Source organism: Calliphora vicina, chromosome 2 (genome assembly GCF_958450345.1).
Source record: "Calliphora vicina chromosome 2, idCalVici1.1, whole genome shotgun sequence".
NCBI classification, from domain to species: Eukaryota; Metazoa; Arthropoda; class Insecta; order Diptera; family Calliphoridae; genus Calliphora; species Calliphora vicina.
Genome location: NC_088781.1, coordinates 139,179,664 through 139,194,661, shown reverse-complemented (window position 1 = coordinate 139,194,661; position 14,998 = coordinate 139,179,664). Strand labels below are relative to the sequence as shown.

Below are 14,998 nucleotides of genomic sequence, written 5' to 3'. Positions count from 1 at the left end.
TCAGATCCTCCACTGTGCGTTGATAGACGATTTTGTATGTCGGAAATGCTGCTTGAACGCTATAAAAGAAAATCATTTTTGCAACGAAACATTACTTGCGATGAAAAATTTATGCATTACGATAACCCGAAGCGTAAGAGATCGCATGCGAAGCCCGGCCAACCAGCCGAATCGACAACAAAGCCAAATATCCATGGCGCTAAGGTAATGCTCTGGGTTTGGTGGGAGCAAAAGTGTCCTATCTATTATGAGCTGCTGAAATCTGACCAGACCATTACAGGGAACCTATACCGAGCCCAATTAACAAATTAACTTCTCTCTGAACTACAAAGAGCACAAACATTTCAAATGGCCTAAAACATATAACTTGGAGTCAGTCTAGTGGAGATATTAGTAACAATTACGGTCTATAAGGGATATATTGAGTACTTGCTAAACTGCTGGGATATTACTGAACAAGAAATAGAACAACCTTTATCTACACAAAGAAAACAGTTTTGGCTGTGATAACCGAATTTGTAGCTAATCGAATCATTCAGTCTTAATGATCGATTTTTTCTTACAAGTTTCTATCGTAATTCTTCTTTCTCAACTAATTTTCTTTTTCTAGAACCGAAAAGATCTGTGTATATAATCGAATCATTAAATTGGCAACAAATTTGATCATCACAATGATTCAGTTTCCTGTAGTAAGAATAACATTTCACCATGTTCAAAAACAATATAGAAATCGACATTGTTTATACTACAGATAGTAAACAAGCAGTGAGGTATTAATGAAATTTACGAAATCATGGGATCGTTCAAATATCCCCGGAGTTTCGTGGTAGAGTTTCGAGAGGTACAATTTTCAATGACTCTGTCACATGCATATCTCCTTTTAAATTTCACCAATAGCCTAGATTATGTTGACTTTGGCGACATCGGTCGCTTATTGGCATAATCCTTTGGTTGCGATATCGAATATAATCAATGAATAGGTTACAGTAGGGTATCCAGCTCTATTGACTCACTTGAACATCGCGATGCATCGTCGCAATGTGGGTTGTGTTTCACTGTTCTATCGATACTACAATGGTATGTGCTCTGCAGAAATTAGGGAACTTGTTCCCGAAACCCGTAGTTTTTTACGCAACACACGTTCTTCGGCAAGGGCTCACCAATTCGTTGTCGATAGTGGATCGCACAACACATTACAGAGAAAATTCGTTCTTTAGCCGTACTGTCCGTATGTGGAATAATCTTCCTCCTGAAGTCTTTCCTGTCACTGTCAATATAGGAAAATTCAAATATAATGTCCACAAACACTACTCCCTCTATCCTCCCTCCCATAACCTATTTTCCTAGTTCCAACACAATGCTTTGCATGAGTGGGGGTCATCCCCTGAGTGCTGGTCCAAGAAAAAAAAAAAAACCCGACCAGTCTTCGTATATTTATGTAGGTGTCTATCATTCAGTTGCAGAAGTATTTCTGTACGAAGAAAAGTACAGACATACTCAAAAAGTCTATTGATCTTGACGAATAGTATTTTGAACAAGAAAAAAAATTTTGTTTGTTAAAGTTGAGACAGAAACTTTACAATCCCTGATTAATTGTGAACCCAAATTTGTTACCATTGGAATTATAGCCTTTAACGATTTTAACCAAAATAACTATTCCACTACGGCCTTCATCAGCATTATTCGTGTCGTATGTAAACATTGCCTTTTTAACTCTCTTATTCTAATCAAATCACTCTTTTTACATTATTTTAAATAAATGGAATGCTGTTTGACTGTAAACATAAGTAATTGTTAAGGTGATATGTGAGGTATTAAATGTAAATATTTATATGTTTAACGTAAGACATTAATATTAAGCATATTGGCAAATATTTGTTCAGCTAATGAATTAATTTATAAAGATATTTGAATTGTATGCGGTAACTTAGGTAGTTAATAAAATTGTAGTGTATAAACTATCAGTTTTTAAACAAAAAACCTAGAGGATCTCGAACTACGAACCAATTCTAATCACCGAAACAAGGCAGAGTACATGATCAGCAAATATGTCATGCGCAGAAAGGGTGTTAGAAAGAACTCTGTTATCACATCGCGGTCTCTGCTGGACCAGAACAAAGCAAATAAGGTAAAAAATGCTTAATAAGACAACAATTTACTAGTTATTCCACAGATCTCATTCTATGCGTTCCCTAATTTGTAATTTTCTCACCATAAAATTGCATTCCCGTTTTTATTTTGACTTGACAATTAAAAAAAACATTTTTTATTTGTGACAAATATTTTTATCGGCTTTTAGCAGTCATAAGATTAATTTACAAAATTTAAATGAGCTGGGGAAATGTAACTTCAACAACCAAACATGGATATAACGAATGAATCATAATTTATTATTAAAAAAAAGCAAAAATAAAAACAAATGTTCCTTTTTTTTGCTTAAAAACTAGCTGCAAGTAACTCATATGTGCAGTTGACTTTATTTCTTTACTGACACTACTTTGCGCTGTTGTATACCGCCCTACCCCTGCATTTTTTGTTTTTAATGAAACAAAATAAAATGTCAAAGAAGAAAGAAAAAAAAACTGCTGAACAACAATAATTGTCGTCAGAAAACATATTTATACTCGCTTTTACATTAACAAACAAAATGCAAAAATAAAAATGTTTTTTTAGATTTTTTTCTTTTTGAAATAAAATAAAATGCTTGTCATGTTCATGTAAAAAATCGTGCATTGCCTGGCTGACTAAGTTGTGGATAAGTAAGGGCTTCCAAATGCAGGGCTTTGATATGATATTTCTTTATTTTTTTATTGTATTCTTTCATTACAAAACATTGGAAACAGTGAAGAGCAAAATAGTTTTTAATTTAAATAATGTTTATTTAGAACGCATGTTGGGTTATTTGAGTTCAAAAAGCCGGCATTTTATTGTCTTTTTTTAATTTAAATAAATTGAAATAAAACACTTTATTTAAAAAAAAATTCCTAAACAAAATATAATAAACATTTACTCTAGTTATACCCTTCACACACTCTTCGTTTGTCATTCCGTTTGTAATTTCTAAATTTTTCATTTCCAAACCCATAAACTATATATTCTCGATCGATATAGCCATGTCCGCTTATCCGTCCATATGTTGAAATCAATTTTCCGTAGCCCCCAAATAACTTACATATATGACTGATACATCAATATATCCGCCATACTCTCGGTTCGGTTGGTATTTAAAATCAAGAAAATCGGCCCACAAATGGCTGAGATATAAGCAAAAAACTACGACTACCTCGATTTATATATTTGAGCTTTATCTGGATTATTAAATTATTAATATAGACAATATGGATATCCAATGATAGCTATTTCAAAGACCTTTCCAATGTCGTATATGACGTCATATAAATTCGGACCTACAATAGGTAAAAATCGGGAAAAATATTTTTTAATCCGAATTTTTTTTTTTTTCAAGAACAATTTTTTTTACCAAAACATTTGTTTCACTAATAAAATTTTAAAAAAATGGTTTCACCAACAAATATATTTAATATTTATCTTTGGTGAAGGGTATATAAGATTCGGTACAGCCGAATAAAACACTTTTACTCTAGTTTTATATACCTTAGTTAGTAAACAAACTATAATTAATTCCTTAGAATTGTTGTCTTTATTGTTGTTTGTTTTATTCAAATAAAACTCCAAAATTATTTAGCTGTCTATGATCCATCAGTCATTCAAAGGCCATACCGGTCAACTCCCATGTTTGGTAAATTTTATTATTGTTTGTTTCACTCAAACAAGTTCAATTTTATGTCAATAGACTAGACCGTTTTTTCAGACTAGACACATTTTGATTTTTTATTAGTAATTTTAATAGTTAAAACCGGTTGTGATGAAAGCGCGTGTTAATATCAGTGTTCTTGACTTATTTTTGTAGCTTTTTAACTTTAGCAGACGAAATGTCTTTTATTGAAATCTCACTAACATCTTCCGCTTTTGGTTAACAATAATGTATGGGGGTTGTCTGGGTTCAAAGTCTGCTAGATATAGCAAATGTATGTTATTCATTGTTGCTAAAACAAAAGTTTATAGAAAATGCTAAAGAAAAAAAATATGCAAAATCTAGGCATAATAGTTATGAGACACATTTTGAGTTTCTACAACTTCTAAGAAGACGGGAAAGTTTTAAATATTTTTTTAAAAAATTTTTGGTTTTCTTAAATTTAGTCAAATCTTTCAACTCAAATATAAAAAAACCTTATACACGCTACTCATCACCATCACACTGTTGCCAAAGCCATTAAACTACATAGCGGGACAGAATCAAAATGTTTTGGAAATAAATTTGGCATTTCGAAACGGCTGCAATATTTTGGAAGGACGGATATTTAAAGTGACATATTTTTGAATCTAATTGAGATATTGACTTTTTTGTAAGACCAACAATTAACTAAACACAAAAAAATAGTTCTGAATAAATGTGGTGGCTTCGCCTGGTAACATTTACTAATGTTAGTTCTTCAAGTTTCTCCAACCCACATACACCTGCCTGTTCTTATTTATTTGCAAATAAAATATCTAAATTTGACTGGATTAAAAAAAAAATTCCGAGTTTTACCCGGAATTTTTGAATTTTTTTTCTTTACAAAAATTTCCTGAAAATTTCGAATCGAATAAAAAAAAATCAGCCAAATCGCTCCAGCCGTTCTCATGTGATGCCATTACATACGTAACCATTTCATTTTTATATATATAGATGAAAATTTTGATACAAATTTTAGTTTTAGAAACTCAATAAATGAAACGAAATTTTTAACGTTTTTTAAATTTGTCATTCTTAATAAGAAAGTGCAAAAAAAACTTGTCAAAAGGTCAAAGAGTATCCCGTAATTCCTAAAAATTGGAGCGAAAATTCCAAAAATTTAATTTTTTCAAATTTTGCTCATAGGGTTCACATTTCCTTCGGGGCTGGAAAAATACATCGGGAATAAATAGCCAACACATCAGGGTTTCCAAAGTTGCTTTCCATTTTCTAATGCCAGCTTTGGGATTTTAGAACATGTGACTCAAAGTTGAAATTTTGATAAAAAAATTGGTCAAATTTCGAAGGACGTAGGGGCAATATATTCGAAAAATGGAACATGATTTTTATACCAAAAATGTCTACATAAAGATACCTTACAGAAAAACATGAAGTTGTTATATGGTCTTGAAGAAAGTTTTTTTTTTAATAAAAAGAGTAAAAAACAGCAAAAATCTACTATTTTTTTAATTTTTAAATTGAAAATCGTCTATTTTTGGAACCATAATTGATATTGGTCTGAAATCTTTTGTTTATTATTGGCAATTTAGTTTTCTAACTAACAAAAAAAATGGAGTCCATTCGCTCCAAAAGTACGGCCTATATTTTTAAAAAAGCGGGCAAAGGAATGTCAAAATTTTTAAATTTCAATTTTGAAATGCCTATAACTCGGAAATTATAAGAGATAAATAGCACACACAAGCATGTTTTCTCAAGACCTAGCCAAGCGCTATCCAAAAATATAAAAATCCTTGAAATTGGATGGGAAACCAAAAAATGTTTAAAAATTGTACATGTCTAGCTCCCATAGCGCCACCCCTGGAGCATTTGTAGGGTCCATTTTAATAACTCCTTGTCTATGCCCACGTCATAGTTCCCGTTCCCATCATTAGTGGTCCATTTGGTACAACCATGTGATTATTATTTCATTTTGAATACACTTACCATGATTTACAATATTTAACAGTGCAATGTTAGCTTTTAAACAGAACTCTGTTAACTCAACTGGTTTATGTCTAGGGTATAATGGAGGAATAAACGGCATAGTAATATTGCATTATTTGGAATAAATTTTTAGTTACGAGTTGTCAACATATGACTTTTGATATGCTCGAAACTTCAATGAATAAATTGGTAGTAATCGAATCAAAGTAACTTACAAAGTTTCAATTTATTTTCAATATACATACATATATTTCTATTAATACAAATATAAACCATCATTAACCAGAAGATCAATATTCAACTTTTTTATACAAGCCTAAACTACGAAGCCTTTAGCTTGTCTGCAGAGAGGCTCAGATTGTTTGGCAGGAATACATTGGTAATGCAGTTGATGTCTTCACTTAACGATGTTTCAAATTAGACTCATCCACTACTGCAACCGCACTTACTATTTATACGCACTGTCATCTGCATCTGAGTATCCTAGATTGTTCTTAACGGTCAAAACTCGTATATTCGAATTCTAGAGCTTTCGAATCACTTATAAACAATGCTATTCAATTACATGCTATCAACATGGACATGTTTATAAATATGATGAATACTGCAGGCAGTCCTTACATACTGTTAAATTCAAATCGCTATTGCAAGTTCGTAACAATATTTTCAAAGTATAGATCCTTCTGGAAAATTCTCAGATCGTTACTTATGATAATTATACCCTACACCACAATAGTGGGGATTGTATTATGCGTTTGTGCAGATGTTTATAATGCCCAAAAATATTAGTCTAACACCCACCTTAAAGTATACCGATCGACTTAGAATCACTTTCTGAGTCGATTAAACGATGTCCGTCCGTCCGTCTGGCTAGCTGTCCATGTAAACCTTGTGCGCAGAGTACAGGTCGCAATTTTGAAGATATTTCGATAAAATTTGGTACATATTTACCCATATTATTATGGATGAGATCGGTCCATTATTTCACCTAGCCCCCATACAAATGTCCTCCCGAAATTGGACTTTATCGGTCATAAATGTTTAATTTATACATGTACAAATTCAAATATACAAAATTCATGTCACCAAATTTTGTTACGATCCGTCCATAATTAGTCATAGCTCCCATATAGACCCGCTTCCGAAAATCACTTTAACGTGCATAAATCGCTTAAAAATGTTGGTATACTTACAAAATTCAACATAGAAAACTTTCATAGAGACATAAATCACACGACCTAATTTCATGGTGATCGGTCCATAATTGGTCATAGCCCCCATATAAGGCCCACTTCCGAAAATCACTCAAAAATATAAATTATTGAAATTTTAAAAGAAAAATGTTTTTGCTCTTTTACTTAGTGCAGGGTATTATATGGTCGAGCTTGACCGACCATACTTTATTAATTGTTTTAAACAAAATTATAATAATTGTATTTAATATAGGTGGAGAACGAATTTAATTTCTTTGGAGATGTGTATGCCTTTCAGCCACTTTTGTTTGACACTGTTACAGTGCGAGTGTTCACACATTACTTTAGACTCCTACATACAACTACAAATCTTGCATTTCAAATGCATTTGGTGTGACAAAAGTAAATAAGTACCTACACAGAGTATTCTCTTCCCCAAATGAAGAAGAATATTAAAGATTCGCAATACTAAAGAATATATATTACATTTTCCTTTGATTTTTTTTTCATAGACATCCTGCATTAAGGATTGCAATATAACACAAAACACAACTACATAATTCATTAAATATTAAAGGGTCTACTCTCTGAAAGACTTGTTTATTGTACTCGTAATATAAAGACAGGGTACCTTTAGTAGGGTATTTAAAATTCAGCTTGACTATCTTAATGCAAAAAATTCATAAAAAATAAAAAAGAAACAGAATAGTGTTTTGCATATGTTGGTGTTTTTGTAAAGCACTCAAAGACCGGGCTCATGGTATCTTTTTTTTATTTCTTTTTTTTCTTCTTTGGGGCTAGTGGGGGTAATCCAGTCAGCCATCCACATGCGACAACAAGTAGTCAGTCAGTCATTCAGCCCCAGTGTTTTTCTTAAGAATTATGGAAATTAGTCACATCGCTATAAAAAATAAAAAACGCAAACGCAACAAAACAAAATCAAACAAAGTAAAATTGAAAAAAACTAATAATAAAAAACTATTAATATTTTGCAAGTTTTATAAAATTTTTGTTGTCGTATGTGTTAGTTTGAGCGGTACACGTGATTTTAACCAGTTATTAATTGTTAATAATTTTCAAATGCCCTTTTTTGTGCCCCAGTATGTAGGAATGAATGTAAGTCAGTATTTTATATTGATCTTACTTGGCACAAAAAAAAATGAAATAAAAACAAGTAAGAAAGTATGGTCGGTCAAGCCCGACCATATAATACCCTACACTAAGTAAAAGAGCAAAAAAAATTTTTCTTTTAAAATTTCAATAATTTATATTTTTGAGTGATTTTCGGAAGTGGGGTTATATGGGGGCTATGACCAATTATGGACCGATCACTATGAAATTAGGTCGTGTGATTTATGTCTATATTAAAGTTAACTGTGTTGAATTTTGTGTATTTACCAACATTTTTAAGCGATTTATGCACGTTAAAGTGATGTTCGGAAGCGGGTCTATATGGGAGCTATGACTAATTATGGACCGATCGTAACAAAATTTGGTGACATGAATTTTGTGTATATAAAACTTATTTGGAGTGGAATTTGTGGAGATACATGTATAAATTAAACATTTATGACCGATAAAGTCCAATTTCGGGAGGACATTTGTATGGGGGCTAGGTGAAATAGTGGACCGATTTCAGCCAGTTTCAATAGGCTTGGTCCTTGAGCCAAAAAAATAATATGTACCAAATTTGATCGAAATATCTTCAAAATTGCGACCTGTACTCTGCGCACAAGGTTTACATGGACAGCCAGCCAGCCAGCCGACTAGACGGACGGACGGACGGACGGACATCGCTTAATCGACTCAGAAAGTGATTCTAAGTCGATCGGTATACTTTAAGGTGGGTGTTAGACTAATATTTTTGGGCGTTACAAACATCTGCACAAACGCATAATACCCTCCCCACTATGGTGGTGTAGGGTATAATAAAAATAAAACTGTGTCAATTTCAGGTTATTACATATTTTTACAAGTCATTTGCACAAAGCCAATGCAACAATTAAATTGAAATTGTTTAAAAAACAGTTGATATTTTGATGTTGTTATAAAATTTGTCATGCATTGTATAATAGGGATAATAGATTAGAGCAGTATAAATATTTTCTGTAATATGAATTTAAAAACAGAGTAGGTATTTTAGAATATTCTACCATTTCAGCCTGTAGTTTCAAAAATAACCAAAATTTGTCGGCCATAAAAAATAAGAATGATCAAGCAGTGACTGGTACTCGATATAGAGACTTCATGCATCCCATGAAGCAAATCAATTACTGCATGAGCTATTTACTGATCGTGTACTCTCTCGTTTTGTCGAACGAAATTATCCGCTTAGATCGTGTGATTTAACACCATTGGATTTCGTTTTATATAGTATCGGTAGAACGATGTAGAAAATACTTCACTCCATCTGATCTTACTATTTACACTGGAACACAACCCATATTTCACATTGGGGCAGACATATGGAGACGGTTGACGATAATTCGAAAATGAAAACTGATTTTTTCGGGGAAAAAATTATATCGGCTGACATTTTTCTATATATGAAACCGAAATCTGATTTTTTTCAGTCGGATTTCAATGAACCGCTATGTCTTCTCAAAGTTAATAAAAAACTTGTCATGAAATAGTTTTTATTAATATATTATTATTTAAAAGTTTAGAAGTAAAAAAAAGTATGAAATTCTCCCGAATTCTCCAAAAATTTTCTCTTGATGATCATCGCAATGCATTGTCTGTTAAAAAAAAACTATTAAAAATATTGGGTGTATGATAGAGTCCCTTAGAATTAAATTTTTTGAAATGTTGAAACGGTACCCGTTTAAAACTTTCGTAATGACCTAAATACCACCAAAAAGTTGTTTAGCTTGTTCTAAGAAGGGCAACCCGTGCCGACTTTCGATTTATTTTTGAGGTGCATTTACAAGGGGAAAAAAGCATTTTTTCAGCTTTTTTTCAAATGTTTGCCTTTAATATATAAAACACAAAAATTGGTTAAAAAATGTTAAAGTTATTAAAAAATCGCCAGGCCATTAACGTTTCTCAGGCCACTAGAACAAGAAATGTAGGAACGAAATTAACATATTTTGAAAAATATTAAAACAAAGGTTTATTCTTATTAAAATATATCCATATTTACTTGTATATAAGTTTTTATCTTCATAGTTAACCTATTCGCAGGTATTTTTTTTAACTGGAGTTTCAAAACTCCAATTTACTTCCTATAGTTTATCCGTACCTGCGATATAAATAATTTTTTGGCCATATTTTGGCGAATGAGCCCAATTTTCTTACTGTTATTAATTATAAGTAAAATCTGTTCAGAATATTACAGTTCAGGTAATTTTAAATATAGTCTGAAAGTTTTCCTAAAATCGGAAAACGTTAACCCTTAAATCGTGAAGGTCAAATTTTTCAATATTTGGAATTTCTAATGGAAAGATAGCGAAATATTGTATATTTTTGGGCCGATTTTGATGAAACTTAAGAAAAATATAAAATTTACAATAACAGCAAAATGGAAATTAACCCTTAATAGCACTTGGGGTCCAAATGACCCTGAACTTTTAAAATCACTAAAAACACAGTCATTAGACTAGACTGTCTAGTGTATGACTTAAAAATTCGGGATTTTTTTTTTAAATTTCAGCTTCTAATCCAAGTATTGGCAATTGTTAACTATGAATTCTTCCCATCTTTCTGGCAACATGAATCCTACTACAAAATAACTACTCATCTTTTGAGGTCAAGAATGAATCAAGTCAATTTCGGATACTCTGTTCCAGAGAGCGTTCTGCATTGATCGAAACAAATAGTAGTAGGGCGGGGCACGGTCTGAACTATAAGTAGGCTGTGGCAAAACTTTCCAAACACTTCGTTATAAATACTTTTTAAGAGGTATTGAAACATGTGGCCGAACGTAGTCATGATGAAATATTACGGTTTCATGCCTGGCCGCATATTCTGGGAGTTTTTCGAATCAGATGCGTTCGGTACTGGTTCCCTGTGATGGTCTGGTCAGATTTCAGCAGCTCATACCCTTTTTTCTCCCATGAAATATATAGAATTACCTTAACGCCATGGATATTTGGCTTTGGTGTCGATTCGGCTGGGTGGCCGGGCTTAACGTACAATCTCTAACGTTTCGGGTGATCGTAATGGATCCATTTTTATCGCAAGTAATGATTGGGTGCAAAAATGATTTTCTTTTATAGCGCTCAAGCAGTATTTCAGATATGCAAAATCGTGTTTCAAGGTCTCTCGGCTTCAATTCGTATGATAGCCAATTTCCCTGCTTTTGAGTAGCTTCCAATGATTTTGCAAGCTATTGTTGAGTTTGACCACAATCTTCATGGAGTAGTGCCTCCAATTCTTGGTCTTCAAACTTTTTTGGCTGGCCTGGCATGGTGAAATAAATGCATTCTTAACCCTATAACCCGCAAGAGTGCCTCAAGGCATGCATTACAAAACATCAATTATCTCAAAAAGTAATTATAATTATTTTTTTAAATTTAACTGTGACTTTAATTACAGCTTTCTTAACATTTCCCTCGAAGGTCGAAATCCATTTTGACTTTTAGTTTTTGTTCTGTCAGCTGTTTTGTGATGAGTGATGTCATAATTTTAGGACGTAAAATTTTGTGTGTAATTTTTTTTAATCAAAGTTTTACTAACTTTTAGTCGCCCGATCTATTCGAAATATTTTTTTATTAGTCATTTCTAATTAGTTTTTCAATAAAATCGTATCATAATTATTGTTTTTTACACCTAAACCGGCAACAATGTCTTGAGACACTCTTCACCTTTTTGCACCTGATTCCTAAACTTAATTTGCAAATTAGTTTTTGATGGCTGTTTTATTGGGTCATAATTACCCTAAAAATAACACTGTACAACACCAAACAAAATTACGATGTCCAGCCAATAAATTTTGATAGAGGAGACAAAAAAAAACACGTGTATCGGCGTTTTGAAAGTTTACATCTGAATTTCATTTGAGGGGGGTTAAAGTTTCTCAACTCTGGCACATTCTTATTGTTAATCGTCATAAGAAACCATGTGATCCTTACATTTTAGGTATAAAATGTGTTCAGCAAAGTTACGTCAAAACCCTCTAAATCCTCATGGCATGGGTCTTATTTGTCCTTCTTTTAAAAAAGAGCAACAAACTCCATTAAAACAGGGATTTAAGGGGTTAAAATCGCAAAAATATTATCCGTGAAATTTTACTATAAGTCCCTGAATACACCAAAACGGAAAATTCAACCAGAAAGTCGGAAATAAGACACAACATTTTTAGGTTAGGCTGACGAGGCAAGATTGATTCCATCACGTTTACAATCAACCGAAGAATACTGAACCTTTCCGGATGTTTAAAATTAATGAATTTGAGCAGTCCAGTATTGAGAAGGCTGATAGGAGTCACAACTGATCACTTTGGGTTGCAGTCACATTTTGCTAGCATAAGAAAGAGGGCGAAACTTTGAAACACCATTGATACGAGTATTCGGCTTTTGGGGCGAATAAGACACATATAAGTCAATACTAACCAAGAACATATAAAGGACTGCGACTAGAAAAGTGTTCAATAACACAGACTGTGTTTCTAACCTATATTTCTAACACTTTAAACCTCTCTAGATCGCACAAAGTAAAGTATTTCCAACCGAAGTGTATAAAAAATATCAAGGATATGCAATATTTTATGTCGGTTCTTCTCAATCTTACATATTTTATTACTTATGTGTGAATTTTGCCATGCCCTCCTAAAAAGGCTTGGCATTTCTTAATGGTCTTTAACTGCAGATGTTTGGACTTTGTGATAAAGACGTCTGTGGCTATAAAATTCGTAATAACCGAATTAAATATATACAAAGACCTGTTGCATTTTGCAGACTTAATGTTTGTATTAATAATAATGCTTAATTATTCGTGTTGTAGTAGTAGATAATTATATTTATACAATAAATATAATACTAAGTATTATTTATAATTTATAAGACAAAAAAGACATACAGACATACAGACAGACAAACTCATTAACTAATGACACTGATATGCATGTTTATACATATGTAGAAATGTTTGATCTTTGAGAGTGTAAATATGAATGAATTAGGTTATCAACCAGACAGTATTTATTGTTCAATGCAAAGCCCATGAAATAATTAATCATACATGTTTATTAAAACAAAAAAATACTTAATAACTAAATAGTTATTAAATGCAAATGCATTTTAAAAAGAAATGCCATAGAAATTTTAGATTTCTTAAGAGATGAAAAATAAAATATTTATAAAGAGGAAGATAAACAAATTTGATATGAAGCTTATAACTTACCATTTTCCTCTTGATTATCGCTTATCGACTCCATTGTTGTTATAATATTTTCCTGTTTTTTAATTGAAATCAATTGCACATTTGTGTTTAATTCCTCCTCAAGCACCTTCATAGTTTCATTCATTTCATATCATCCCCACGATCTTATCAAACAAAATTTAAAATGTCTATGTTATGATCACACCTGTAAAATAAATAAAAATTTTATATTTTTGTAATTATTGTTGCATTTTTCTTTTTATTATAAAGATTATGATTAATAAATACCTACTTATTATTGAACAACAACGAAAAAAAAAAATTAAATAAAAAAATATGATAAGCAATTAAATGTGTTTATAAAATATTAATAATTGTTTTAATGCGACATGCAACTTGAGTTTTATAAACGTTTTTATTTGAATTAATTTTTTTTTTCGTAATTTATAATGCTCTAATATTCGTAATAAAACAATGACAGTCGTTTTGAAATAAATTAACAATCAATTGTTCTTTTGTCCATTTGTTGCCAGTGTCCGTCCGTATGTGTAAAATAACAGTGTTTAATCATAAACTGAAATTGATAAGAAATTAATAAATCCTTAGGCAAGATTTGAAGGAGTTAATTCATTAAAGTTTTAGCAGAAAATTTAAAGTTTAGCTACTGATATATTCTATAAATATAACAAGTAAGAGAGCTATATTCGGCTGTGCCGAATCTTATAACTTATAAATTCGGGTTAAAAAATATTTTTTCCCATTTTGACCCATTGTAGGTCCAACTTACTATAGCCTTATCTACATCGTTGCAATGGACTTTGAATATCTATCAAAGATATCCATATTGTCTATATTAATGACTTAGTAATCCAGATATAGATCAAAAATGGGTCAAAAATCGAGGTTGTCCCGGTTTTTTGCTCATATCTCCGTTATTTCTGGACTGATTTTGCTGATTTTAAATAGCAAACTTCTCGAAAGCATGTCTGACAGAATTATTGAAGATTTGGATCCCGAAGATATCTGGGGTCTTCAGAAAATTGATTTCAACAGACAGACGGACAGACAGACAGACGGACATGGCTTAATCGACTCCGCTATCTATAGGGATCCAGAATATATATACTTTATAGGGTCGGAAATGAAAAATGTAGAAATTACAAACGGAATGACAAACTTATATATACCTTTCTCACGAAGTTGAAGGGTATAAAAATGAAATGGTCCATGTATGTAATGTCATCACTTGAGAATGGCTGGAGCGATTTGGCTGATTTCTTTTTATTCGATTCGAAATTTTCAGGAGATGGTTTGTAAAGAGTCCAGTCAACTGTAATAAAAAAGCTCCCTAAAGTATGCAGTAAAAATGTTGATATTTTATTTGGAAATAAATAAGAACAGGCAGGTGAAGAACTAACATTAGTAAATGCTACCGGGCGAAGCCGCTCCGGTCAACTAGTTTTATATAAAATCTGCTGCCACTCAAATTTAAATTTCCTATACTTATTGTCAAGAGCCTTTCTAGTTCCATTCAAATGTCAATTTGTTAGCAAAATAGGACCACAGTGCAGATGTAATGGCTGTATGACTTAAAAATTTAGGATTTACAATATATAATTGAAGAGAAGTTAAACTTTAAATTTTGAGTTAAAAAGTCGCTGAGACCCTCCGAATTTCTCATACTTTTGGTAAAATGTTAGCTTAATCCTCTTTAAAAAGCTAAAACAAAGTTGTCGAATAATTT

The 14,998-nt window shown here is 31.9% G+C and overlaps 1 protein-coding gene across 2 annotated transcripts in view; it reads right to left on the bottom strand.

Moving 5' to 3' along the window:
- Positions 1 to 13,435, bottom strand: part of Hnf4 (Hepatocyte nuclear factor 4) — a 56,402-nt gene extending 42,967 nt beyond the window's left edge. For both annotated transcript variants that reach the window (XM_065502214.1, XM_065502215.1), the window contains exon 1: positions 13,276 to 13,435. In XM_065502214.1, coding sequence (XP_065358286.1) covers positions 13,276 to 13,399 — 124 coding nt within the window. In that variant the 5' untranslated portion in view covers positions 13,400 to 13,435. The remainder of the gene's footprint in view (positions 1 to 13,275) is intronic.
- Positions 13,436 to 14,998: the final 1,563 nt, after the last annotated feature.